The sequence below is a fragment of the Enoplosus armatus genome, chromosome 16, assembly GCF_043641665.1.
Source record: "Enoplosus armatus isolate fEnoArm2 chromosome 16, fEnoArm2.hap1, whole genome shotgun sequence".
NCBI lineage: Eukaryota > Metazoa > Chordata > Actinopteri > Centrarchiformes > Enoplosidae > Enoplosus > Enoplosus armatus.
Genome location: NC_092195.1, coordinates 17,726,982 through 17,754,820, shown reverse-complemented (window position 1 = coordinate 17,754,820; position 27,839 = coordinate 17,726,982). Strand labels below are relative to the sequence as shown.

General features: G+C 42.1%; 1 protein-coding gene across 2 annotated transcripts in view; it reads left to right on the top strand.

Annotated features, from left to right (window-relative positions):
• The window catches only part of pleca (plectin a), a 51,005-nt gene that overhangs the window by 16,641 nt on the left and 6,525 nt on the right, over window positions 1–27,839 (top strand). Inside the window, exons 5-34 of one of the 2 annotated variants that reach the window (XM_070921452.1) lie at window positions 1,501–1,627; window positions 4,493–4,582; window positions 6,493–6,570; window positions 6,749–6,841; window positions 9,558–9,724; window positions 12,296–12,411; window positions 12,724–12,830; window positions 13,281–13,400; window positions 13,498–13,593; window positions 14,193–14,320; window positions 14,967–15,060; window positions 15,148–15,302; window positions 15,575–15,911; window positions 16,041–16,118; window positions 16,384–16,545; window positions 16,646–16,750; window positions 16,897–16,992; window positions 17,187–17,312; window positions 17,548–17,700; window positions 17,921–18,075; window positions 18,176–18,302; window positions 18,751–18,934; window positions 19,875–20,032; window positions 20,174–20,352; window positions 20,446–20,584; window positions 20,684–21,040; window positions 21,263–21,346; window positions 21,428–21,532; window positions 21,745–21,843; window positions 24,099–27,446. In XM_070921452.1, coding sequence (XP_070777553.1) covers window positions 1,501–1,627; window positions 4,493–4,582; window positions 6,493–6,570; window positions 6,749–6,841; window positions 9,558–9,724; window positions 12,296–12,411; window positions 12,724–12,830; window positions 13,281–13,400; window positions 13,498–13,593; window positions 14,193–14,320; window positions 14,967–15,060; window positions 15,148–15,302; window positions 15,575–15,911; window positions 16,041–16,118; window positions 16,384–16,545; window positions 16,646–16,750; window positions 16,897–16,992; window positions 17,187–17,312; window positions 17,548–17,700; window positions 17,921–18,075; window positions 18,176–18,302; window positions 18,751–18,934; window positions 19,875–20,032; window positions 20,174–20,352; window positions 20,446–20,584; window positions 20,684–21,040; window positions 21,263–21,346; window positions 21,428–21,532; window positions 21,745–21,843; window positions 24,099–27,446 — 7,363 coding nt within the window. The remainder of the gene's footprint in view (window positions 1–1,500; window positions 1,628–4,492; window positions 4,583–6,492; window positions 6,571–6,748; window positions 6,842–9,557; window positions 9,725–12,295; window positions 12,412–12,723; window positions 12,831–13,280; window positions 13,401–13,497; window positions 13,594–14,192; window positions 14,321–14,966; window positions 15,061–15,147; window positions 15,303–15,574; window positions 15,912–16,040; window positions 16,119–16,383; window positions 16,546–16,645; window positions 16,751–16,896; window positions 16,993–17,186; window positions 17,313–17,547; window positions 17,701–17,920; window positions 18,076–18,175; window positions 18,303–18,750; window positions 18,935–19,874; window positions 20,033–20,173; window positions 20,353–20,445; window positions 20,585–20,683; window positions 21,041–21,262; window positions 21,347–21,427; window positions 21,533–21,744; window positions 21,844–24,098; window positions 27,447–27,839) is intronic. The other variant, XM_070921453.1, reaches the window with a different exon arrangement.

Genomic DNA, 27,839 nt, shown 5'->3' with positions numbered 1-27,839 from the left:
TGCAAAGTCATGTGTTCGCCATCGAATGAAACAGGAGAAGTTCTCCGCTTTTGAGGTTTATTTCACTTCTCTGTTTAGACGCCGCGAGCGTGTTTGTGACTCATCCACATAGTGCCACCCTGACATGGGCGTTGGCACCACGGGATGTCGTCTTCTTTGGTTTCTCTGTTCCCTCTTCAACTGATCACTTCTGTTGCACGAGCTTTGATCTCACTTCTCATCCAGATAATGTAATCAAGCTCCCAACACTGTGTGACGGATGAGGAAAACCAAACATAATAAGTTTTTATTTTCTTATCTCTTTTGTTCAAAGACAGACTTGTTTTGTTACGTCATACAGGCCTCTGTGTTTGACAGCCACCCTCATCACTTATTGATGAGAGGTGAAAGTGCTCTGTTGATGGTTATCTCTCCAGAGTTGCCGCATGGGTGAAAACATTTAGGGAAAACACTGCACAGCGTATACAGTACAATCCTGTTTGGAAGAATCAAATCCAAAACAGCCGTAGTTTTGCAAGGTGGAACATGTTCCTGTAGAGGTGCTAATATGAGGGATGTCGGAGGTAATTTACTCGTGTTTCACCTGACAAGTTCGACACCTTTCCTTTGTTTTGTTTTGATGGACTGATTTTAAAGCCACCATGAGAGGGAGTGCAGTCACTTTCTGTGTCACCTGAAGCATCTTCTGCGGTCTCTGTCGACGTCACACGTTCAATCAAACTGTCCGTGACTCTGGGAAAACCATGCAAGTGATGATTCCCCTGAAGGGTCTCATCAGATGTGGGACCATAACTGTGGTTTTAGATATTTGAGGTCATTAAATACAAATTATGTTTACTGCCAACCATCTTCTAAAGCACTGGTTCCCAACTCTTGGATCAGGACATAAAGTACATCTTAGGGCTTTTGGGATTACTGAGGATGGGAGGCAGTTTATTTTTTGTTTTTTTTTACGATTTTGCTCCAATTTCTGCTTTTTTCGTCTATTTACTGCCTCAGATGTCTAAAAAGTATTAAAATGAACCAATCTGAGAAGTAAAAGTTACCTTTTGGCTAACTGTTCACAACAAGTAGGCTTTGCTTCCTTTGAGGAAGTCACACACCAAAACGTTTAGGAATCATTGTTCTGAATTACACCAACTTTATAGTTTGAATTCTTCCAGGCAGCCATTGATTTCCATTCATTTCACTAAATGAATTAGCAGAGACTTACTTGAGATAGGTAATCAATCTCAGTGAACACTTTAAGTTGTGTTATTGTTGCATGGTAATCAGATATTTTCAATATTGGTGGCCAAACAGCGTCTTTTGTAACACATGAAATAACAAAAATATACAACTACAACAAAAGATTATTAGATTATTTATCTCCGTCAAGTTTAATGTCTCTCTACGCCGATTTTCATAACATGCTGACATTAATGGAAACCACAGGTTTGCTGGAAGGTCAGACATTTATAAACCAGTATGTTTTGGATATACACAATTTGTAGTTGATAGGGTAAAAACTGTCACACTGACTCAGTTGATTAAACTGAGCTTCTGTTTGATGTGTCCCTCCACAGATGAACGGGACAGAGTCCAGAAAAAGACCTTCACAAAATGGGTCAACAAGCACCTGATGAAGGTAAGATCTTCAACAACACTCACTAATACAAGTACGCATCAAACGTACATTCGGCTAGTTTATGAAACTTTAAAACATTAATAAAATGTTCACTGCAGCTCATTTAGAGCGTATAACTCAATGAAAAGGACTCCAGCTGTCCTTAAATGACCCTAAAGCTTGTTCTGTTTAAGTTGCTTTCATAACCCACCTGGTTACAATACCTTAAATTACACAAGAATGTTTCCTCAGGAGATAAAGGACTTTTTACTGAAAACGTTACCTGAAAGCAACAACAGATAAACTGGAAAGAGAGTACAAAGCAAAATCAGACTCTGATTCCCGGCACCTCTCTTTAAAGAAGTGAAACTCTTGAAAAGGTGAAAAACATTTTACAAATCGCTCTGCTGCGCCATAAAACCCACACATGCTATTTGTGTTAACTTTATGCGTGTGTGGGAGTGAGTCACGAACACCTGGTCCCGCTTTAGCTGGCGCTCAGGAACAGCGGCATCGTGGGCCGGGCTCGGTCAGGTTCCACATCTGGGCTCCAGACTGTCAGGGCGGCTTTCTCAGGGCTCTGCAGGGGAACAGGAAGCTCCAGGACTGAACTCCTACTCTGAATATGGGGGGCAGTGCTAAATATGTTTGCAGCCATGATCCTGTAAGGCAATACTGGCCCATGACCTTTAAAAAGGAAGCACTTCCTACTGTATGTGTAATATGTTCCATATCAGTTAATTAGTGCTGAAACAATTAGTCAATTTAATGTTAATTCAAGTGATTTATCAAGCGAAACATTCACTGGTTGCAGCTTCTTAAACGTGAGTATTAGCTGCTTTTATATTTTATAATCATAATTCATTGAATTTCTTGTTTTTTGTACTGTTGGTTGGACAAAACAAGCAACCTTGAACTCTGGGGTCTTGGATTGTAATTCTTTTTTTTTACTATTTTGTGTCATATTATAGACTAAATGGTTAATTAATAAATCAACTAAATAATCAAGAGATTAATTGAAAACGAAATGAGTCATTATTTGCAACCCCACAATGAATCTGTTTGTAACTTAATGACACATTAACTTTGTGTCTTAACATTTTTGAAGCTGTTATCATTAAACTTCCTGTGATTTTACTTAATAATCGGCTAAAACAATCAATTAGAAGGACAATCAATGAATGTTCTGCTGAGTCATTCAGCTCATCAGCGGGCAGGGGGTTTGTTTTCCACTTTGATTAAGGCTGCAACAACACTATTCTTTCCTTGATTAATTGATTAAATAGTTGCTGATTCATTTTCTGTTGCTTGTTTAATCAATTAATTGACTCATCATTGCAGCTCTAGTCTTGATATTACAAGCAGGCAAAAGACAGAATCATACTCATAAACGTTTTTGGTCACACTTTATGTGTGTGCGAGACATTTCTGTAAGACTACCCGTCAGTCAGCTCAGGGGGGCTCTACCTGAAGTGTTTCGCCTCTCTTACTGCTGCTCGGCCGACACGTTCAGGTTGACGAGTCCTTGTTTTCACACGGGAACTGAAGTGTGTTAAACCGTGAGGAATGTCTGCTGGTCCTCCATGTGCGTCCTGTGACACCGGGGGCTCAGTCTGAGATGACTCACAGGCTTTTGTCGTCAGTCGTTGTTTCTTTGTCTGGAAATCCCTCAGATTTGGGTCCAAAAGACTTGAGTCGGGTCGGCGATCTGGCTGCCCCTCGAGGCGTTTTTGACTCGTGGTCACAACAGAGTCATGGGATTAAACTAGGAGGCCAAAGAAGGCTTCATTTTTCGTGGTCAGCTGTCTCAAAAGTGCCATCTACTGTAGCCTCCTCATATTACGGAGAATGAAAAACAGACGTTATTCTGTGTTTTATGTATCCCGCCGCAATCCAGACCAGACTATAAAAGGAATACTGAAAAACTAAATTATTTAAAAAAAAAAACAAGAAAACAACCAACCATCTTTGTCCAACGTCTGTCAAATCAAACCAGCGTCTGTGTGTCTTTTTATTCTTCTTTTCCTTCACGAGTCCACTGCAGTTTTATATCTTCTCTCATCAAACTGTTTCTTCTTTCCATCCTTCATCCTGTCCTCCCATCCTTTTCCCATCAGCACTGGAAGGCAGAGGTAGGTGCTGTCTGTGAGCAGAGTGCTGAGTGGACACACATTCATTTCAGCCTGCATGTCTGTGTTAACATGTTTACCTGAGCTCCTTAGCTGCTAGCCTCTGACCTTTTTCCCCCCCTTCATTTTAACACTTGGGCTCTTTTCTAACTGCTGTAAGAGCCTTCTCTGCAGTGCAACTGAAGACAAACATTACCGTTATTACCCAATCTGTCCAACGAGAACGTCCGTCCTGGACTCAACTTTGACTTATCGTACTTACAGTAGTTGTGTTGTCAAGCGTTTCTATGCAATGAGGGATTAAAACTGACATTTAAATGCACTCACTTTCATTTCCACCTCTAAGTAAGCCGTTTAGATAATCTGGTTAACTTAATGTGTCAAGCAATACTTCACCCAACAGTAATGATGCCTAAAACTATGAAAAGAAGGTTTTTAAAAGAACCCCAAATGTGGATCCAGTTGCCACTGCAGAAGGCAGACAGTCACTCCAGTCCCTCATTGTTTTGTGTAGGTTCCCTTTAAGTTGCTTTTTTTATTTTTATGTGACATGAAGGGTTCAAGTCAAATGTGTCTGTGCCTTTCTGCTATTAGTGTTGAGGTGGTCGTCAGTTCCACTTCTGTTTGTATGAAGTGTGAACGCAACAGCAGTGTTTCACCGCTGATGCTGTCATGATGGGAGACTGAATGAAGAAGTCATTTCCTTGTTTTGGATCAATAATACATCACTGAAACGTCTCCGGTCTTCTCTCCTCAGGCCCAGAGACACATCACTGACCTGTACGAGGACCTCAGAGATGGACACAACCTCATCTCCCTGCTGGAGGTGCTCTCTGGAGAGACACTGGTGAGCTTTGGTGACCTTTAACCTTCAGATATAAGGACGTCTGCTCCTGCCGTAACCCCCCGTCCTGTCCAGACCTTTCTTATTGTCCCTGCTCTTCTGTCCTTCTGTCTTAATTTGCTGTTACATTTGTTCTACTGTCCAGTCTACTCGTTGTAACCTGAACTGCTCTAAATGTGTTCTTCTTTGCATGTGTTGACTTTGATTCTTTCGAGATTTTTGGACATTTCAGAACATGCTGAGGTTATGCGCACTCTTTTACGTTCCTTGTCTTAGCACTGGTTTTTTGGGAACACACCTTCTGGTGATGTAGCCTTAAAACACTAATTTTCATTCTTTGCTTCCATCTCGTAACCTTTCTGCACTGACTTGTTTGATCCCTGGTTTTTCCTTTATCTAATTCCTGTCTGCTGACCTTTGCCCTGACCTTTCCCCCCTTTGCCTCTGCCTTCCTCTCTTGCGATGCTCTTGCTGTGGTAGCCGAGGGAACGTGACGTTGTGAGGAACGTGCGGTTGGTGAGTGGCGCCTGGACTATGGCTGGCCGCCTCCTCGGGCGTGGCATGTGTCACCACCCCAGGTGGCTTCTGGGTTGTGCATGATGACAGTCACTCTTCCCCCGTATTGTCCCCTTTCTGTGTCAACATCGTCCTCTTCCATTTTATCAGTGAGCTAGCAGCGCCAGGCGTCATGTAAGGAGATAAGACGTGCAAGTGGAGCTTTCAGTGGAATCATTTCTACAGTTATCGTTTAGTTTAAAGACATTTTATGGTAATCACGTCTTTCAAATCAAACATTAAGATTTCATTAAGAAGGGCAGAGCATATCCTTGTTCTTAATATAACTGTTAATTCCTGTTTTTTTGACATCAGAGATTTCAAAATTGGAGAGCAAAACAAAATCTTTTTCATCCAAGAAATGACAATATTCATGTTTTCCTTGTCACGATTTGTCGTCTGGGTTTGATTCTCTGACAACAGGATTCATGAATCCGATGTTTTTCCTCAGTGAATTATGCTCAAACGCACCGACAAGGACATTTTTGGCCAAATAGTTCCTGTGTGCACCTTCATCACCAGGAAATTATATCATTTTGATAATAAACGTGAATCAATACTCGCAGGATGGTGCGTCGAAAGTATGAAATCAGTCTTTAGTTATTTTATGCTCTGAAAGTTGTTGTTACTAAATATACAAACCATCAGTGTGGTCCTTTTTAAAATTGTCAAATTGAGTTGTCAAGGGTCAAGTGCTGACTTTCCTCACTGTTTTGAAAGCAAAGCCCAAAGTTTCATCAATGCAAGCTGATATGGCTAATTCTGCAGCAAAGCTTCATACTGGCTTAAAGCTTAAGATATGGAGCACCGATGCATGTCATGGCCATCACTCCCGGGGTAACTCCGTCCTGTGCAGGCTCAGAAATTGTGGATGCTTGTGGATTCTGCTCGATTGGACTGCGCTACAGATTAAATATAAGGCAGTGTAAGATGTGAGAGGTGTTTCAGAAGCTGCATTGTAGGTCTCAGGGAAAATGAGGATTGCGACCGATGATTGGGGGAATCACCGAGATCGTGTATCATTCATTATCATGCTTTCACCTGCAGACATCCTGGCTGGTTTGGTTATGCATTTCAGGGTCATTTAGTGGTCATATCTGGTGAAGGTCTGGCCTTGATCACAACCACGCAGAATTTGAATCACACTTCAAATTTGCTGTATTTTAGTTTTAAGTTAAAACCACGACTGTATTGATTTCTTTTTTTATACGGTAGAGTAGATCTTTGTTTTAAACACTAAAGGTATTGCCGGACACTGACACACCTGTTCCTCAGTCATGGGGCCTTGCTGTTTGTTGATCATTCAAACCTCACGTGTTTCCTCCTCCTGACGTTTGGTGTCCTCTCGTCTCTTACAGCCGCGGGAGAAAGGCCGGATGCGCTTCCACAAGCTGCAGAATGTACAGATCGCCCTGGACTTTCTCAAACACAGACAGGTCGGTAAATAATGACATGTTTAATATCACATTTATTGATTTTGTCTTCTCTGTCTATAAAACGTCTTTTATAAGTGCTGCATACTTTTATGTCATCGTCTGACATAAATGTTGCCCTTTACTGTGCAAATAAACTAACTTAAAGCTGACAGTTACATTTTATTGGTATCCATGTCAGGTCAAACTGGTCAACATCAGGAATGATGACATTGCAGATGGAAACCCCAAGCTGACCCTGGGGCTGATATGGACCATCATCCTCCACTTCCAGGTAATGGAGGACACTTTCAAGGGCTGAACGACATTATTGGACACAAAAACTAAGTCATTATTTAAATAACATTTATTTGCATTTTGCATGTATTCAAACAGCTGAGTCACATTTCCTGAGCTATATGTGTTGTTTATCTTTTAAACTGCATGTTGGCACTTAATCACATCAAGATCAAATTCCTCCACTGTATGAGTGACGTGCACTTTGCACAGTTTACTTTCATTACATTGTGATTACTTTGCTTCCGCGGCACGGTAAGGAAAACCGGAGGGCCGTTCCCTCTTTGGGGTTCAATCATCAGCCTCAGTTAAGCCTGTTGTTGACACAGCCGTTACAGTACAGTGGAGTCAATCATTTCCAAATGGGCTTTATTGGACATTTGGCAACACTGCTTCTCCTGTCCTTCAGTGCTCAAAGACTAAACACGGAAAAAAGCTATTCATTCATGTTTAAGGGATGTTCACATGTCAGTGAAACTCAAAGCCTTTTTTACTCTCATCTGTGGTCCTGCGCAGCTCTATAGTTTGCCGTTAAATCTAAATGTAGGGGTTTCATTCTCCCTCGTTCTCAAATATAAACATTATAAAATTGCCCATACCGCCTACGGCAGCAAAGGCCACATTGGAGGAAAGCATTCCTCTGTGGGCAGATGTGTGCCTGATGGGGAAGAGGAGCGTTTGGATATTCTTGTAGCAGATGGTTTGGTAGATTTTGGGAAAAATCGAGTGGGAGTACATGAAGATTCTTTGATGCTATAATGGGTATGATGGTTACGTTGGGATGTGGGATCCTTTTCCCCGTCCCGTGTGACTCAGTGATTCCCTTGAGGAAGCTGGCAGGAGACGTGGGCGTGACAGCTCAGGACCTCAAAAAAATCGAAACTGTACTGGAAGCAAGAGAAAGGATCTCCCACTTTGTTTTAAAAGATATCCAACTGAATCTTTTAAGACAGACATTTTGTCTTCGCTGTTCAAGTAATAAACTAAAAACTTCCATGTAGATACACTTAGTCATCAGGCAGCTATTATTTCTTCAAAACAACCCCATAATCTTTTAGTTTTGGCACATGCTGGTCATCACAAACAATGGTGAATTTCCTCTGAGCTCCCCAGTTTACTAATACACAGGTGACTAGTTTAAATAATGGACCTGCTTCGTGACAGAGAGGGAGTTCGGATTCTCTCAACGCTCTTAAAAAGAGGCTGCGAGGGCGGAGGTCCTGTTTCCATTCAGCTTCTGAGTCACTTTAGTGCCCACGTCCACACTGCAGCAGCGGGGTTTCCCTTCTGGAGGGAAAATAGCAGAAGGAAGAGATGCCTCCTTTTTTCCCTCCTCCACCCTTTCCTGCAAAAGAAAAAGAAAAGAGCCTGTAAGTGAAATTGTTAGTTCTGCTATGACTCATCATCATGGCCAAAACACTGAAAATAGTATATATTGGTAATAAAGCCACACTTGTTCCAGTAAGAGACCATGACATTTGTCAGGACTGGAAGTGCACTCACTTAATGCATAATGTGCAGCTAATATACAGTAGATTTACCCTCCTTTAGGATGTTTTTCTGGTCTTATCTGTGGGTAAAAATCACAAAGAAATGATGCACAGACACAAAATATTCAAGTAGAAGTTGCAGATATTTCATTTGAACCGATTGGATCCCTGAGTAGGTGGAGGTTTCTGTATTAAGTCAAATAGTTATGTTAAAAAAAACAAAAACATACAGAGTTAAAAGGTTTCCTGTGATTGTTGCAACTTTTTACAACGTGTGCCCAGTTTCGTAGAGATCCCCACCCATCTGGTACGTCAAGCAGACCAAAACAAACACCAAGGACTTTTAATGAGTACCGTTTGTACATCTGATTATAGATACGGCACAGACGGCAACTACTGGGTGACGGATTAATGCAAAATAGACACAGCGAGTCAACCGGACCAAAATTAAATTGTCGAGTCCCTCTGTGCCAACACGGTTTACCTTTAATTTACCTTTTAAAAAAACACGTGTTTCGATTAAACCTGTGGTTTATTTTGTCGTCTGTCTCATTTTGTGCAAGAGAATATATATTGCTGAAGGACTTTTTTGTAGTGTGCTCTTGTGACTCACAGTTTAGCCTCGCTGCTCTTAAAAAAAGAGGAATTTGCCTGTGGAGGGTCTGTCCAACAGTCATTGACAGCAGACAGAGTAATTATTGAGAATTGTTTGTTTGGAACATACAATATAACTTTGTAGGATCGGTGACTCATAGACGTTTTCACTCTTATGATTTCTGGTTTGCTCGCATATAATCACAAAGCGTTTGTGTTTCTCTCCAAAACAGTGAGTTTAATGGATTTCATGTGCCCTTCAAGTAAAAGTGGTGGTTTGAGGTTTAAATGTGACTCATCTCAAGTCTGGAAGAAATCAGCAGGCAAACGGGAAAAAGTTTTCCGGCCCTTCTGCCAAGACTTCAATCATATCAAAGACGCTATTTATGGTAGCTTTATATACAATGATTAGGAAAAAATCTTTGTTTGTGTTTAATTTGCCAGACAATAAGTGCATTAAAACCCAAAAGGATCAAGATCTAGATATCATCAGAAGTGCAACCCTTCCCAAAATGCTAAAAAGAGCAACCGTGCAAGTGCTCAGGGCTTTTTTTTGTAAGGAAATTAAATGGAAGTTCTGCTCAATCTGCACCCTAAAACGCTGACTAGATGCACCGTCTCCTCCTTCAGATCTCAGACATTCAGGTGAACGGCCAGTCGGACGACATGACGGCCAAAGAGAAGTTGCTGCTTTGGTCTCAGAGGATGGTGGAGGGATACCAGGGCCTGCGCTGCGACAACTTCACCACCAGCTGGAGGGATGGCAAGCTCTTCAACGCCATCATACACAAGCACAGGTGAGATACTGATCCTCGGTAGAGGTTAGAGTGCGGCCCTAAGACTACCAGGTTTAGATAGATAGATAGATCTGATAATGCAGTAAACTGCACTAATGCATTACAAAAAGGAGCCTAAACTTACCTGTTCAACAACAGGATTATCTAAGAGAGGATGTCGTGGAGGCTCGTTGCACCGAAGCATCTTTCAAACCACACAGGAACATTTTCTGGTTAGAGGAGCTTGCCTGGACTTGGGATCTTGTAACACCGTAGGACATGAATTTTACACACAGTTAAAAGGTCTTCCCTGTGACCTTTTGCATATTTCATGTCGCTGTGTCTTTTCTTATTTATTGCAGTAGGTACAGAGGTATGAATGCCAAGTTCATATTTTGAGTTTTACAGCAGAACACTTGACTTGTCAGGACAAAATGTGGATCGGTTATTGTAAATCAAACAGACATAAACATCAACTCAGACTTTATCTCCCCAGTTCACTCATTCATCACATTGATTGGTTTCCAGTAAAATACAGAATCAACTTCACAATTTTACTAATTATGTACAAGGCCTTGCACTTAAAAAGTGCTGTATATAAATAGATAGATTATATTGTTATTATTTCTGACTGGTAACACTATTAATTGTATATATACTGCTTATAAATATTAAATGGGGGTTAAAGGGTCTATAGAACACAATATAATGTAGCTGTAAGCTGTAATATAAGGACACTCCTGTGAAGTATCTGTAACAGAACGATTGACTATATAATAAATCGCAGCTCTGATCAAATCAAATCTCATATCCTGAGAAAAGACTTTTTTTAGTCAAACTACAATTTTTAGGCAAAGAATTAACTTTTAAGCTCAACTTTTACCATCTCAGAAAGCAGCTGTGGTCAGCTTGAGTTTAAGTTGGTTACAATGGTTTAAAATGTGGGAAAATAATATCACCGTCCACTGAAGCTTCTTAAACATCCTCTGCAGCAGTTTATTTAGGCCATATTTGGGCAAAAATATAAGCTTACTGAGGTGTATAAAAAACTGATTCTGCTGCAGGGGGTTCATGAAAGGTTTCTATAGATGCTTTTGATACATATCCTGCTGTGAAAACTTGTCATTTGTCATGAAAATCCAAGTCCAGCTGACCATAGCTGCCGTCCTAGAGACTTTTAACAGCCACCTCTCAAGCCTGCAGGAGACGCCTGTTTTATACTGGAACCATATATTTTGGGTGGAGTGCCACTTTAAGACTTAAGACACACAACACAAACATAACATGGACAACCTGAGTTGGCGTCACTCTGTGTGAAAAGAGAGAGCTTTTCTTTGACAGTGTGGGTGTATCACACTAGTCTGAGAAAAGATTGCCCTGAAGGTATGCTCACTGGAGGCTCGGCAGGTTGTAGCAAAACACAGGTACGCTAACCGCTCTGCCATAGAGTCTTTCTTGGTGGAGGAAGAGCAGGACGTGCAGAGGTTTAACAGCTGCAGCGAGGACTCTCAGCAATGATCGACTGCAACAGAGAAGAGGATTGGATATAATCAGGAATCACCAGTGGACTTGAACCAGGATGAAATCTGTCTTGAAGCAGCCGTATATCTGATATTCTTTTTCATAACTTTTTGCGAAAGTAAAAGCAAAACTTTTGAAACCTTTAGCACCTTGACCGCCGCTACAATGTTGAAGCTAAAGAGGAAGTTTCCCTCAAAGAGGCGTCTGAACAGCGCCTCCAGCAGCACAGCTGGCTCGGTCAGCGACCTGGAGGACCGGGTGATCATGCTGTGCGAGGACGTCCCCGCCGAGACCTCTTTCGACTCTGGCCGAGGATCCCACAGCCCCGGCGCTCGCTCCAGTCGAGGCTCCCAGATCGAGGAGCACGAATCAGGATCCGAGCCTCACATCGTCCACCTGAGCAGGGACAGACTGTCCTACAGACGGGCCTGCTATGTGGAGAAAGAAGCACCCCAGGCACACAAAGAATACTACATCCAGAGAGTTGTGCAAGTGTATGGATATTTGTTCAAATTTGATGTTTTGGAAAGTCTTTCTTAAATGTGCAGAATTTACTGTTCATTCTGTGTTTTCATTCTCTTTGTTATTTGTGATCACAAGATGAGCTTTTGTCCCCTCACAGTCATGAGATGCTCTGTGCTTGTGCCTACATGTTATTAGGCTGCAGTTATCTTCCTGGCAAAGTGCACTGAAAGTTAATGTGTCTGTCATCTTTGTGTATAAAATGATGGGGGAATTTTAAGCTTGTCTGGCAGCGAGGACTCTTGTTTTTGCTTGCCCTCTCTGGTATCAGGAACTGACACACTACTCACGATCACACTGCCTCCAGCAACATGAAATATGAAATATACAACATAACTTTACATAACATTTATTTTACCTGGCAGCCGTCCATGTGGAATCATGGCTGGCAGGTATAAAATTGAAAGAAATTGCAGAAACATAGAAGTAAGGAATCTGACATTTGCAAATGTCAGACATGATTTAAGAAAAGTCTTGATTGACAGTAATAACAGTGTAATTTCGACCCATTTCCACTGACTGTTCTCTCTGGCCGGTTGCTGTCCGCAGGCCCACTCTGGTTGACATGAGTCAAGTGTACCGACAGAGCAACCAGGAGAATCTGGAGCAGGCCTTCAGCGTGGCAGAGAGAGACCTGGGCGTCACCAGACTGCTGGACCCAGAGGGTGAGAGACATGTTCAGTATCATCCTGAACACTTCACTCAGGGAATATTTCAGCTTTGTGTGTGTTCAGCTTCACGCTATTAAAATGAGAGAATAAGAGTTATTCAGAATGACCTGTCTAGTATTAGCCACTGATCAGCTTTACTGGAGTTACGCGAAAGAGGTTGACACACCTCAACTGCAATAAGAGCACAGATCTGTTATTTCATTTTATTATCTATCAACCCTGACACAAGTAAGATTCCTCTTTCCTCTTGAATTCCACTGAAAATCAGCGCCATTTTCTTAAAATGCCGTTTTCCTCTCTCGACAGATGTGGATGTGCCCCATCCAGATGAGAAATCCATCATCACATATGTCTCCTCTCTGTACGATGTCATGCCCAGAGTACCAGACATTCAGGATGGTGTCAAAGCCAATGTGAGTCCTCCTCTTCCTCATCATCAGTTTATGATCACTAGAAAGATATTTTGCAGCAGAGACAAGAAATGGAAACTTATGCAAGGTTATAGTATTACTAATTACTTTACTATTGTAAACACGGCCTAAATGATGACCGTAATATTTTCTGTAGTAGTTGTAGAGTGATAGGTGCAACAGGGGTCTAAGATCATCAAGCAATGAGGAGTAAGGAGTACAAATGTCTTACTTACCTTAGTATATTGCTATCAGCATTATCACCATGAAGCCATAAACCAGTCTTGAGAAAAGGAAAGTAAGCCTATGAGAGATATTCCAGATTTATAAAGAAGTTCAGTTGATGATCCCTTTTCAAAGAAAATATGTAGAAAGGATGAGTCTTGTAACTGAGTCTGAAAATCGTATCCTCCAGTTATTAAAGCTGAACCTGAGTCTGTGTCTGTGCTTCAGGAGCTGGAGCTGCGCTGGCAGGAGTATTATGAGCTGGTCACCATGCTGCTGCAGTGGATCAGACACCACATCCTCGTCTTTGAGGAGAGGAAGTTCCCCACCAGCTATGAGGAGATTGAGGTGAGTGGATCTGAGCCTTTAAGTCTTTAAAGAAGGTGTTTTGACAATGACGATGAAGCCGATGGTACATTTAGTCATCCCCTTCTCTGATCTGCAGGTTCTTTGGCGTCAATTTCTGAAGTTTAAGGAAACAGAACTTCCTGCGAAAGAGGCAGACAAGAACCGCTCCAAACACATCTTCAAGTCTTTTGAGGTGAGTTTCCTTAACAGCTGCTATACACCTGAATTCTGTCATTAAAGTCAGCCATGTTTGCAATATGTGTCTTAAAGTTTAAGTCATCAATGTGTCTTCCTACAAATATAACAGAGACCAGTCTTAAACTTGACAGTTTTACCACCTGCTGTTATGCCTGCGGGCCTCGAGCACTTAGTGAAACCTTTACGGACTGTCAGTGCAATGACAAGTCACATGAGATAAACATGTGTACTGTTTATCAATAGATAAGATGGAGTGTCGTCATTTTGTGGTCATTTTTACATGTTTAAGTATAGTTTCCTTTATTTGTTAGCAACTATTTAGATAATCAATTAATTGTTTCATTATTTTTCAAGTAAAAATGTCAAAATTTCACTGTTTACAGCTTCTCAAATGTGACTATTTGATGCTTTTGTTTGTCATACATGATAATAAACTGAATATTTTAGGGTTTTGGACATTTCAATACATTAACTTGGGATTTGGGAAATTGTGATTTTTCTTTCTGACATTTTAAAGACATAACGATTAATCAGGATTAATCAATAATGAAAATAATGGTTAGTTGCAGCCCTAATCTGCTTTTTATTTTGCAGGGTGCAGTTCAGGCAGGTCACGTCAAAGTGCCGCCAGGTTACCATCCCTTTGATGTGGAGAAGGAATGGGGTCGCCTGCACATCGCCATACTGGAGAGAGAGCGTCTCCTCAGGACGGAGTTTGAGAGGTAAGTAGGCCACCAACCCAACCTCGTCACATGCTCTGCTACCGAAGCAAACTTTGCATTTTTTAGAAAACTGCTCCAAAACCACAAACTATTAAGAAAAAGAAATGAGTCATAACACAACGGTTACTGTGTGACCATGAGGATGACTCATTTCCTGATGATAAAGACCACTTGGGCAACAAAATAAAACTGAGTTAATTTTGTGGGAGGGGGTGGGGGGGGTAAAAGTCGTATTAGGGCAAACACATGACAATCGTGCCATTGCTATGGCAACACCCTCTCAATAATATGGTCATTTGATAGTCGCTTGTTTTTGTAATCACAAGGTTGGCAGGGCGTAGCTTTTGGATTTTGGTTCTTCCAGGATTTGAGATTTTCAAAAAATATCATCGCTACAGACAGACAGAGCTCTATCATGGCTTTCATGCATCAGGGATACGAGTTAAAGTTTTTATTCCGCCAGAAGACGGAGTGAGTGCTTTTTTTTAAACTTTTTATTCTATTATTTAGTTTTATTTTGTAAAGAGACGGGTTTTACTTCAGTTAGTTACATCAGACAAAGTGAAAGTACCTCGTTTGACTGTCAGGTAGTCTGTTTGTCTAAAGAGCTTCTTGACCTTTGACCTCCTCCCCTCTCCCACTGCAGGCTGGAGCGACTCCAGAGGATCGTCAGTAAGGTCCAGATGGAGTCGGGGGTGTGTGAGGAGCAGCTCAACCAGGTGGAGACTCTGCTGCAGACGGTGAGACACAAACCATTGTAACGAACCAATAGAAATCCTCACAGCCACACGCGAGAGCTGCAATCTGTTTTTGTCTCTGCGCTGCAGGATGTGAGGATGCTGAGCTCGGGGAAACCTGCTCAGCACACAGCTGAGATGGAAGCAGATCTGGAAAAAGCAGAAGGAATGATCCGCTTCCTCTTCAACGACGTGCAGCTGCTCAAAGATGGACGCCACCTTCAAGCTGAGCAGATGTACCGCAGGTGCAAAAGAAATAAACTCATCAAACATTTAAAAGGACTAACCTTTGACATCAGGGCTGCAACTAATGATTATTTTCATTATCAATTGATCTACTAAACTATTTTTTAATTAATGAATTCATTATTAATTCAATAAAATGTCACAATTCTAAAATAAAAATGATAATCCTAAAATTTTAGAGGCTAAAGTCGGTGAATATTTGGCATTTTTTCTTGATTAACTGTTTCGAAAATATTGTTCATGTCAGCACTAACTGATATTCTGGCTCTAGAGTGTATCGTCTCCATGAGAGGCTGGTGAACCTCCGCAGCGAGTACAACCTGCGCCTCAAGTCAGGCGTGACCACCACGCAGATCCCCATGACTCAGATCCACACCGTCCAGGTCCTGCAGCAGGCCCCCATGAGGGTGCGACCCGAGCTGGATGAGGTCACCCTGCGTTACATCCACGATCTGCTGGGCTGGGTGGAGGAGAACCAGCGCCGGGTGGACGACGGGGAGTGGGGCTCCGATCTGCCCACCGTCGAGTCCCAGCTGGGCAGCCACCGTGGCCTCCACCAGTCTGTGGAGGAGTTCCGCTCCAAGATCGAGAGGGCAAAGGCTGATGAGGTACAAACAGTTGACATGAAACATGAGGAAATATTTGAGGTAGAGCAGACATGCATGGTGGCCAGGTTCCATGAAAGGTTGCTTGGCTGACCTGTTTCTAATGCTTCTTATTGCCTCTCCCTGCTCCAGAGTCAGATCTCACCTGCCAGTAAGGCTGCGTACCGCGACTATCTGGGAAAACTGGAGCTGCAGTACGGAAAGCTGCTGGTGAGTTACAAAAAAGACATCATCATTACAACTCATAAAAATGGTCAGTGATCTATCTTTTTGTTGTGGCTGAATAACCGGGTGTCTGCAGGTCTTGAAGAGTGTTAGCCTTCGAAGTTATTAAAAAAGTCTTGTTTCTGTATGTGGTTACACACCTGTAAACTAAAAGTGAGATTGTTGCTGCAGGAGGCTGTTCAGTCCTTTTATTGTGGTATAAATAAAAATAAAATGTATCATAACATTTTTGTCACCTGCTCCCTTGTAGAACGCCTCTAAGGCCCGTCTGCAGTACCTGGACCAGCTTCACGCCTTCGTCACTGCAGCCACCAAAGAGCTGATGTGGCTGAATGAGAAGGAGGAGGAGGAGGTCAACTACGACTGGAGTGAACGAAACACCAACATGGCAGCCAAGAAAGAAAACTACTCGGTAGAGGAACAGTGTGATGTTGTAATAAGGTTTCCCCAGAGCGGTTTATAGTAACGGTGACAGTGATGTGGTTCTGACCCTTGTTGTGTCTGATGAGCAGGGTCTGATGAGAGACCTGGAGCTCAGGGAGAAGAAGATGAACGGTGTCCAGGTCACAGGAGACAAACTGCTGAGGGACGGACACCCTGCCAGGAAGACTGTCGAGGTACGATTACTTAAGATGGAGAAGGACTCACTTGACGACAGACTACAAACACCACATCCGATTGTTGAAATCTTTATTTAAACATTTGACTGTATTATTTTTGTCCTCCTCATCAAAACACCTTTGCGCCTCCCCCCCCCCCCAAGGCCTTCACTGCAGCTCTGCAGACCCAGTGGAGTTGGATCCTCCAGCTGTGCTGCTGCATCGAAACCCACCTGAAAGAAAACACTGCATACTTCCAGGTATGTTCACTAACTTACACCACAAAACTTCATTACTTAAAAACTGCCTGTGTCCAGTTAATGTGGTCAGTTTATCCATGAAAGGTTTTTATAAAAAGCACAATTTGTATTCTTTACTCACCTGTCCGTTAGTCGTACTTAAGTTCTGAAGTCTCAAGCGACACTGCAACTTCTCCACTTTCTTTGTCATCTAGTTTTTCTCCGACGTGAAGGAGGCGGAGGAAAAGATCAAAAAGATGCAGGACACAATGAAGAGGAAGTACACCTGCGACCGCTCCATCACAGTCACACGGCTGGAGGATCTGCTGCAGGACGCAGCTGTAGGTTTATTCGCCATTGTGTTGTTTACTTGCCATCACATCAAGATGCTGTTATTATATTGTAGGAGAGAACAACTTGTTCTGCGTGCTGGGAAATTAAACAATATCTGCGTGAGGAGAGATTTCAGTTTGTACTCCTGCTGAATGATTTCTTGGTGAAGCTTAACAATAAGAATTGTGCATGAAACACCATAAAACTTTTGAGTATTCAGGTTGAATCTCGGGTTCTTCACAGGATGAGAAAGAGCAACTGACCGAGTTCAAAACTCACCTGGAAGGCCTGAAGCGAAGGGCCAAGACCATCGTCCAGCTAAAACCACGTAACCCTGCTACAGCAATAAAGGGCAAACAGCCCATCCAGGCCGTCTGCGACTTCAAACAGATGGAGGTATTCGCCTTAACTGTTTTTGCATGGAATGACAATCAGTTCAACTCATTCATTCTGTTAAATATTGTTAAATACGCTTATAGAGTTCTAAAGTTTAATACTTTTAATACAGTTTTATTATTTTTGTAGTAGTTTTTAGTAAACACCAGGAAATTACAGGAATATCCCGTCGTAGATTCAGTCCGTTGACCAGTCGGACATCTTGTTTACCTTCCTCCAGATCACAGTCCACAGAGGGGACGAGTGCGCTCTGTTGAACAACTCGCAGCCTTACAAGTGGAGGGTGCTGAATGATAAAGGCAGCGAGGCGTCTGTGCCATCTATCTGCTTCCTGGTTCCACCCACCAATAAGGACGCGGTGAACGCTGTTGCCGGGTGAGCTGAAAGAGTTGAAACATGGTGTCTTAGATGAGTTAAAATCCAGATTCGCATGCACACAGTACACAAGCGCTAATCTCAATTTAACCTCCCTCAGACTGGATGGAAACCTCCAGAGGCTGCACACGGTGTGGCAGACGATGTTTGTGGACATGAAGAGCCTGCTGTCCTGGCAGTACCTGATGAGAGACATCCACATCATCAAGACCTGGAACATCACCATGGTAACAACACAGGACATACTGTGTTACAGAAGAACAAACACACTAACAGTGCCTTTAAGTTGCTATGAAACCCCCTGAAGCACAGTGACTTTTAACATTTTACCAAACATGAATGTAAGACAGGAGGGAAATATGATATAATATATCCTGGAGAATTGTAGAAGAGTAGTTTAACATTGTCTGCTAATCATGATATTATTTGAACAGCTTTTCAACAGTTTAACCTGTAAGTACCAGTTTACGTGCCTTCAGTTACTCTCAGCAGAAAAAGGACAAAATCATTTATGATTTTGGCTACAGAGAGATATACTTAATACTTTACACTCTACTCGTTAACATACTGTAAATCATTTATTGTGTTGAACTAGTGTTTTCATAACGTTTAATATTCATCATCCTTGCCCCCCCCCCCCCCCCCCCTCCTCCTCCTTCATCTGCACCCTTGTAGTTTAAGACCCTGACGGTGGAGGAGTACCGTCTGGCACTGAGGAACCTGGAGCTGCACTACCAGGACTTCCTGAGAGACAGCCAGGACTCCCAGATGTTCGGGGCGGAGGACCGAATGCAGGTGGAGTCCAACTACAACCGAGCCAACCAGCACTACAACACAATGGTCAGCTCTGCAGAACAAGGTGCGTATTGTACTTCATGTACCACTGTGGCCTCTTTCATCATCACCCAAACGGTCAGAAAGGGTCTGACATTGATTATAAGACTCGTATATTTTATTTTAAGTTTAAGTTTTTCTCATTTAGTCATTTCTCAAACGTTTGTGTTGAAATTCAGTCATGGTCATGTGTGTGTGTGTAAGTTGACTGTTGGATTCACATTACAGGCTATGTGCCACCCAGGGCAGGTAAGGTGTTTCAGTTACAGCACCAGATGTGCAGTAGGAGCTTTTGATTGGCTAAACAGGACTGTGTATCTATGTGTGTGTGTGTGTGTGTATCTGTGTGTGTGTGTGTGTATCTGTGTGTGTGTGTGTGTGTATGTGTGTGCACTGAGGGCTGTTGTGCTGTCGTGTTTCATTTCATTCATTAACTCAATCAGCTTCATCATCCTCACTGATTTTGGTATCCCCCCTAACTTCACTCATTGTTGCATTCTTGTCTCTGTGCATGAGTTTCATGGCAGCTGATCTTTATCACTGAATGATTTAATCAATTAACGGATAGATTAACCACTATGACGGATAATCGACATGGAACCGATCAACAAGTAAATTTAGTGTGTACAATATGACGTAGATACATTCACCAATCATAGAGAGTAATTGTACTAAAGCCCCTGTAGTTTATTTAGATTATTTTATTTATTTACTTACTTTTAAGTGTAAGTTTTGGATTCAGTCAAAAACACTGCTTTAAAATGTCACTGTTAAATACCAGATCCTGTAATTAATTAACTAATACTGCACCTTTAGGAGTATGCCATGTTTTTATGCAGATGTTTGATTACTTGACTATATCTTACATATAATGCAAAATCTGACTAACAACCAGCGTATTTGTCCAGAGATGTTCTCTGCAAAATAATAATAATAAAAAAATAACTGTTTTTCAATCCAACCAGGAGAGCAAGACGAGTCGATGTGCAAGACTTACCTGACGCAGCTCAAGGACCTTCATCTGAGGCTGGAGGGTTGCGAGAATCGAACAGTGACTCGCCTCCGACAGCCTGTGGACAAGGAGCCCCTCAAAGCCTGCGCCATGAAGACTGCAGAGCAAATGGTAACGACAGGAGATTTAAAACATAAACACAAAGCCAAGTGCAGAAGGAACAGGAAATACCAAAACTACATATCCCACTAACCACTTGATACTTCCAAAAATGTTAATAAATGCATATTATTGGCTTTTTTTCAATGACAGAAAGTCCAGTCTGAGTTGGAGGGCTTGAAGAAAGACTTGAACTCCATCACTGAGAAGACGGAGGAAGTTCTGGCGTCTCCTCAGCAGTCCAGCTCCGCCCCGATGCTGCGCTCCGAACTGGACGTCACACTGAAGAAGATGGACCACGTCTACGGCCTCTCCTCCGTCTACCTGGACAAGTGAGGCTTTGTGACTCTCTGAGCGCTTCCTGGTAAATTTCCAGCTGTTATTGTGCTTTTTTTTTTTACAAAGTTTAAACCTCTTGATTTCAGGCTGAAGACCATCGATGTTGTGATCAGAAACACTACAGACGCAGAAGACACACTGAAGAATTACGAGACTCGCCTGCGTGACGTCAGCAAAGTGCCAGCTGAAGAGAAGGAGGTGGAGGACCAGAGGAGTCAGCTGAAGGTGCTTTTTGTTCTGTAGATGTTGACAGTTCGTTCATATCTACAATGTACATATTTTGTTTTTCATGTTAAGGTGACACTTTGCTCTTTTGTCCGACAGTCAATGCATGCCGAAGCAGAGGCAGACCAGGTGGTATTTGACCGCCTGCAGGACGAGCTGAGGAGGGCCACGGCTATCAACGACAAGATGACGAGGATCCACAGCGAGCGCGACGCTGAGCTGGAGCATTACCGTCAGCTGGTCAGCGGCCTCCTGGACCGCTGGCAGGCCGTGTTTGCTCAGATCGAGCTGAGGCAGCGGGAGCTCGACCTCCTCGGGCGCCACATGAACTCCTACAATGGGAGCTACGAGTGGCTCATCCGCTGGCTCGGGGAGGCGAGGCAGAGGCAGGAGAAAATCCAAGCTGTGCCCATCGGCGACAGCAAGGCTCTCAAGGAGCAACTGGCAGAGGAGAAGGTATTGTAGAAGAAAAGAATAAGATGTGTGGGGTAAAGGGGAGAAAAGTCATTATGCCCTCTGGTGGTCACACACTAATGACTCGCTGGCTGTTAAATTTGTAGTAATGATAATAAGAGTTTTTTGTAGAATAAGATGATGGAAATTCACCATGAGAATGTAAGAAATACTGTTTCAATAATGAAATATTGTCTGTTTTAATGTTTTCATGTATTTTTACAGAAACTCCTGGAAGAGATTGAGAAAAATAAGGACAAGGTGGAAAATTGCCAGAAAAATGCAAAGGCTTACATTGATTCAGTCAAGGTATGTGCTGATATTTTCAGCTCTACAACAAAAGGAAGTTTATTTTCTGGTCAATTTGAGATTATTTTATTCTTTTTTTAGGATTACGAGCTCCAGATTTTGACTTACAAAGCCCTCCAGGATCCCATAGCATCTCCTTTAAAGAAACCCAAAATGGAGTGTGCATCTGACGATATCATTCAAGAGGTAGGTTAATCACACATCACCTGACAAGAGCAAAGACGTGCGCAGCTCCAGTTTGAGTGTGACCTGTTTTTGAAATCTAAAAATGCCTGTAACTATCATATACATAATCCTGGGAACTAAATGTGTTATGAAGAATATCAGATTGGTAGAAGATGCTCTTAAAGTCAAGTAAATACACTGTTAACTCATCTGTGCCACTGCATTTCTTTTAGTACGTTACTCTGAGAACCCGCTACAGTGAGTTGTTGACTCTCACCAGCCAGTACATCAAGTTCATCACAGAAACACAGCGCCGCCTGGAGGATGATGAGGTAAGTACACACAAACTGCGAGGACACTCGGCAGCAGGTTCCCACTAACACAAACAATGCCACCCTCACCTGTTAACCGATTAATGTATGGGAAATCATTTGTCATCAAATACCTCCAAAATGTTGGCACCCAAATTTATGATTCTGTTTCTGAGAGTCCAAATCTGTTGAGAGTGACCGGACAGCGTGCAGTGGTGAAGCAAACTGTTTCATCCTGGTGTTTCAGCACATCACATCCCCACTACAGTTTATGTCTCTCATTCCCCAACACTGTGTATTTAGTCAAATCATGTCACATAGTCTGTACATATGACTGATTTTACCCTGAATTCAGTCACATTTTCCAACTGCTTAACTGCTTCTACAACAATCTTTGATTTAGTATTTGCTTTTTTATTTCCTCTTGAAATCACTTGTGATTTGAAGGCTTCAGTTTGGCTACCTGCCTTCACAGATATGTTTTTTTTTTCAATCTACCTTACCTTTACTTTCTCCCCTTTCTTGTTTTCTAACTTTCTATTGTGTTTGATCCTTTTGACCTGCTCGCCAGTGCTTTGTCATGATGAATATTAATCACGCGCTTAAGAGATGAATTAACCCCCAAAGCACCAGGTATTTAAAAAAAGACCCTCTGAGTTCATGTCATTCCTCTCTACATCAGACCCTCGTCTGTACTGAAGGGAAGGTTCAGGATTTTTTGGACACCTTTCATAATTGAGTCCGTTCTCAGTTCATTAAGAATTCACGTGTCTCTTACTGATCAGCTTCCTGTAAGCGTGTTTGCCAACTTTTAATGCATTTTGCAAGCTATTCTATGTGTTTCTATTGTCTTAATATAGTAATGTGACATAAAAGCATTTATTGGGATAAATCTGCTGATTTGTAATTGTTATTTTTTGATTAGTTGATTCATCTTTTAGTCTATGAAACGTTAAAAAAAATGCCCTGACGTCTTCAGAAGTTTTGTTTTGTTTGACCAAAAGTCCAAAACCCAGAGATATTTACTTTAAAATCATATATAACAAAAAAAAACAGCAAATCCTCTCATTTGAGAAGCTGGAATCAGAATATTTTTTTCACTATTTCTGGTTTAAAAATGACTCAAACAATTAATCGATTATCAAAATAGTTGGCAATCATCTAATCAATTAATTCGCTTCTTGTTTCAGTTCTAAAATTTTTGAATAATGATTTGCACTGGCAAATAAATATAGGAGGCTTAGGAGGTTAATTGCAGATCAATATGACAGGTTTCTAAAGTTTTGGACCTTCCTTTTTAGGTGTCAGTCACCCGTACAATTTCACAATGCGTCGCCCATTCCCACTGAAGAGTAGAACTCATCTCTTGATGTTTGCTGTTGTCAGATTTGATCTTGGATTTATGTCTTGTCACTTGCATTTTAATCCAAGCTTACTTCCTGTTCTCTGTTACATCAAATCATGCTGTGTTTGCTGCATCACTATGCTATTCTTCATAGTGAGAGTATACTGGTTGAATTCTGACTTGCTGTGATGCAATTCCATATAATCACATTTAATTAAATTACTGGGCTGCTTCATAATTTCTTTACAAGGTCTTTAGTATCTTTCCCGCTGCGCTTGATACTTTTTGCATGCTGCTAATTATTTACTCCCTGCCTATTTCTTCTCAATTACTTTACACATTTTACAAAAAGCCGCTTTATTTTGTGAATGTAAAGATTGAGGAGAGACATGCCTCTGACTCAAAATATCAAATGGTGACTGAATTATGCAACAACGTTCCTTTAGAAACCCAAATATTAAATGTTTTAGTATAGTAAATATAGCAGCAACACTTTGACAGTACTTATACTAAAACATAAGTTTGCTGTTATTACTAGTACATACACATATTGTTGTATTAATATAATATACAATACTAATGTGTAAAATGTGACCAGGCCTTATTACACAGATTATATAAAACTTTGATCAATTAAAATACCTGCATGAAAGTTAAGTGTAGTGTCGTGCTGTGTTGTGAAGTAAAGTGCCATTCTGTGTGCCATACATTAAATAAACATGACAAGCATTTCCCAATACAGTATTTTCCCTGTAGTTAAAAGAACTCTCTATCCGTTGTAGATAATTAGTTGTAACATATTCTCATGTATTTACATTTTCATGTACCTACATGTTTTATAACTACTTTCACATTGAAGTTTTATTTTATAGTCTAACACCTCTAACATTATCTCAATTCCTTTACTCCCTCTTTGCCTCTACTAATACAGAAAGCTTCTGAAAAACTAAAAGAAGAGGAGAGGAAAAGGATGGCAGAGATACAAGCCGAGTTAGATAAACAGAAACAGTTGGCTGAGGCTCAAGCTAAATCTGTGGCCAAAGCAGAACAAGAAGCCCAGGAGCTGAAGTTTAAGATGAAAGAAGAAGCCAGCAAGAGGCAAGATGTTGCAGTGGATGCTGAGAAGCAGAAGCAAAACATACAGCAGGAGCTGCATCATCTGAAGAGTCTGTCTGAGCAGGAGATCAAATCCAAGGCTCAACAGCTGGAAGAGGCGCTACTCAGTCGTACCAAGATTGAGGAGGAAATCCACATAATTAGAATCCAGTTAGAGACAACAATAAAACAGAAGGCCACAGCTGAGGGTGAGTTACAGACGCTCAGAGGCAAGGCCGCCGACGCTGAGAAGCTCAGGAAAACTGCTCAGGAGGAGGCAGAAAGGCTTCGCAAGCAGGTGACTGAAGAGACTCAGAAAAAGAAAAATGCAGAGGATGAGCTGAAGCGTAAATCTGAGGCGGAAAAAGAGGCTGCCAAGCAGAAGCAGAAAGCAATGGATGACCTGCAGAAATTCAAAATGCAAGCTGAGGAGGCAGAAAGGCGCATGAAACAGGCCGAGGAGGAGAAACTGAGGCAGATCAAGGTGGTAGAGGAGGTGGCACAGAAGTCTACTGCCACGCACTTGCAAACCACATCCATGGCATTCAACGAAAAGGCAACAAAACTCGAGGAATCCCTTAAGAAAGAGCAGGGCACTGTCCTTCTGTTGCAGGAGGAAGCTGAAAAACTCAGGAAACAACAAGAGGAAGCTATCAAAGCCAGGGAGCAATCAGAGAAAGAGCTTGAAACATGGAGACAGAAAGCCAACGAGGCTCTCCGCTTGAGGCTACAAGCTGAAGAGGAAGCTCAAAAGAAGAGCCAGGCTCAAGAGGAAGCAGAGAGGCAGAAAGTTGAGGCAGAGCGGGATGCCAAGAAAAAGGCTAAAGCTGAAGATGCTGCTCTTAAACAGAAGGAGAATGCAGAGAAAGAGTTGGAAAAACAGAGGAAATTTGCAGAACAAATAGCCCAGCAAAAGTTGTCTGCGGAACAGGAATGCATACGACTAAAGGCTGACTTTGAACATGCTGAACAACAAAGGGGCCTGTTGGATAATGAGCTCCAGCGTCTAAAAAATGAGGTGAATGCTGCTGAAAACCAGAGGAAGCAACTGGAAGATGAGCTGGCTAAAGTCAGAAGTGAAATGGACGCTCTTCTGCAGATGAAGGTTCAAGCTGAGAAGCAGACCCTGTCAAACACAGAAAAGAGCAAGCAGCTTCTTGAGTCTGAAGTATTGAAAATGAAACAACTTGCTGAGGAAGCCACTAGACTGAGATCAGTTGCTGAGGAGGCGAAGAAGCAGAGGCAGATTGCAGAGGATGAGGCAGCTCGGCAGAGAGCTGAAGCTGAAAAAATCCTCCAAGAAAAACTGGCTGCCATCAACGAAGCAACTCTTCTTAAGACTGAAGCTGAGATCGCTCTGAAAGCTAAAGAAGCAGAAAATGAAAGACTGAAAAGAAAAGCTGAGGATGAAGCTTATCAGAGAAAGCTGCTGGAGGATCAAGCTGCTCAGCATAAACTAGACATAGAAGAGAAAATCACACACCTGAAGAGCTCATCTGATTCTGAGTTAGAGAGGCAAAAAACTATTGTGGAAGAAACTCTGAGGCAAAAGAAGGTGGTTGAAGAAGAAATTCACATCATTAAGATCAACTTTGAGAAAGCATCAAAAGGCAAGTCGGATTTGGAGGTGGAATTGAAGAAACTGAAGGGTATTGCAGAGGAGACACAGAAGAGCAAACTCAAAGCTGAGGAAGAGGCTGAGAAACTGAAAAAGCTTGCAGCAGAGGAAGAGAGGAAAAGGAAAGAATCTGAGGAGAAGGTGAAGAGGATTACTGCAGCAGAAGAAGAGGCAGCTCGACAATGCAAAGCTGCTCAGGAGGAAGTTGAACGCCTCAAAAAGAAAGCTGCTGAAGCAAATAAACAGAAAGACAAGGCTGCAAAAGACGCAGAGAAGCAGGTCATTTTGGCTAAAGAGGCATCACAGAAATGCAGCGCCGCAGAGCAGAGAGCCCAGGATGTTCTCAGCAAGAATAAAGAAGACAGTCTTGCTCAGGAAAAGCTGAAAGAGGAGTTTGAAAATGCAAAGAAACTTGCTCAAGCAGCTGAGAAAGCCAAAGAGAAAGCGGAGAAAGAGGCTACCCTGCTCCGTCAAAAAGCGGAGGAGGCCGAAAAACTTAAAAAAGCTGCAGAGGATGAAGCTGCAAAACAGGCCAAAGCTCAAAAAGATGCAGAGAGGCTGAGGAAAGAAGCAGAGGAGGAGGCCTCCAAGCGAGCGGCAGCTGAGGCGGCAGCTCTAAAGCAGAAAAAGCAGGCTGATGCAGAGATGGCCAAGCACAAAAAAGAAGCAGAGCAAGCACTTAAGCAGAAGTCTCAGGTTGAGAAAGAACTTGCAATGATTAAACTGCAGTTGGATGAGACTGATAAGCAGAAAGCTGTGTTGGACGAGGAGCTTCAGCGAGTTAAAGGTGAAGTCAATGATGCCGTCAAGCAGAAGGCACAGGTAGAGGATGAACTGTCCAAAGTTAAGATCCAGATGGATGAGCTCCTGAAACTTAAGCTTAAGATTGAGAAAGAAAACCGGCGCCTCATGCAGAAAGACAAAGATAATACACAGAAATTACTTGCGGAGGAAGCAGAGAAAATGAAGAGCCTGGCGGAGGAAGCTGCCAGACTTAGTGTGGAAGCTGAGGAAGCAGCCAGACAGAGACAGATTGCTGAGTCTGACTTAGCTGAACAGAGGGCACTTTCAGAGAAAATGCTAAAGGAGAAAATGCAGGCCATCCAAGAGGCTACAAAACTGAAAGCTGAGGCAGAAGAGCTCCAGAAACAGAAGAACCAGGCACAGGAAAAGGCTAAAAAACTACTAGAGGACAAGCAACAGATCCAGCAGCGCCTTGATAAGGAAACAGAGGGCTTCCAAAAGTCATTAGAGGCTGAGAGACAGAGACAGCTTGAAGTTTCAGCTGAAGCTGAGAAACTGAAATTAAAGGTGAAAGAACTCAGTGACGCTCAGGCAAAAGCTGAAAAGGAGGCAAAAAAATTCAAGAAACAAGCTGATGAAGCAAAAGTGCGTCTTCAAGACACCGAAAAACAAACTACAGAAACTGTTGTGCAAAAGTTGGAGACACAGAGGCTACAGAGCACCAGAGAGGCTGATGACTTGAAGAAAGCTATCGCCGACCTCGAAAAAGAGAAGGAGAAACTGAAAAAAGAGGCAGAGGAGCTTCAGAAAAAATCTAAAGAGGTATTTTGACATGAATTAACATTACCAGTCAATTTACACAACCCTTGCAATTAACATAATCCTGTTAAACACACTAACTACAGTAATTGTGGAAGCACATTTCATGTAAATTGCAGTCTTAAAGTAACATCCAGCAATTTATATGAATGTAATTCAAAACAATACTGCAGAGTTAAAATGGGAACCAGTAAAACATTGAAGGATTTTTGGGAAATACTCTTTTTTCGCTTTCTTTGGGAGAGTTATATGAAAAAGATCAATATCGCTCTCACGTCTGTATGCTAAATATGAAGCTATATAATATGAAATAGTGGGAATCAGCTAGTCTGCTTTAGAGGTGCTGGTAGGTTCTACCTTTGGACAGAGCCAGGCTAGCTGATTCCCCCTGTTTTC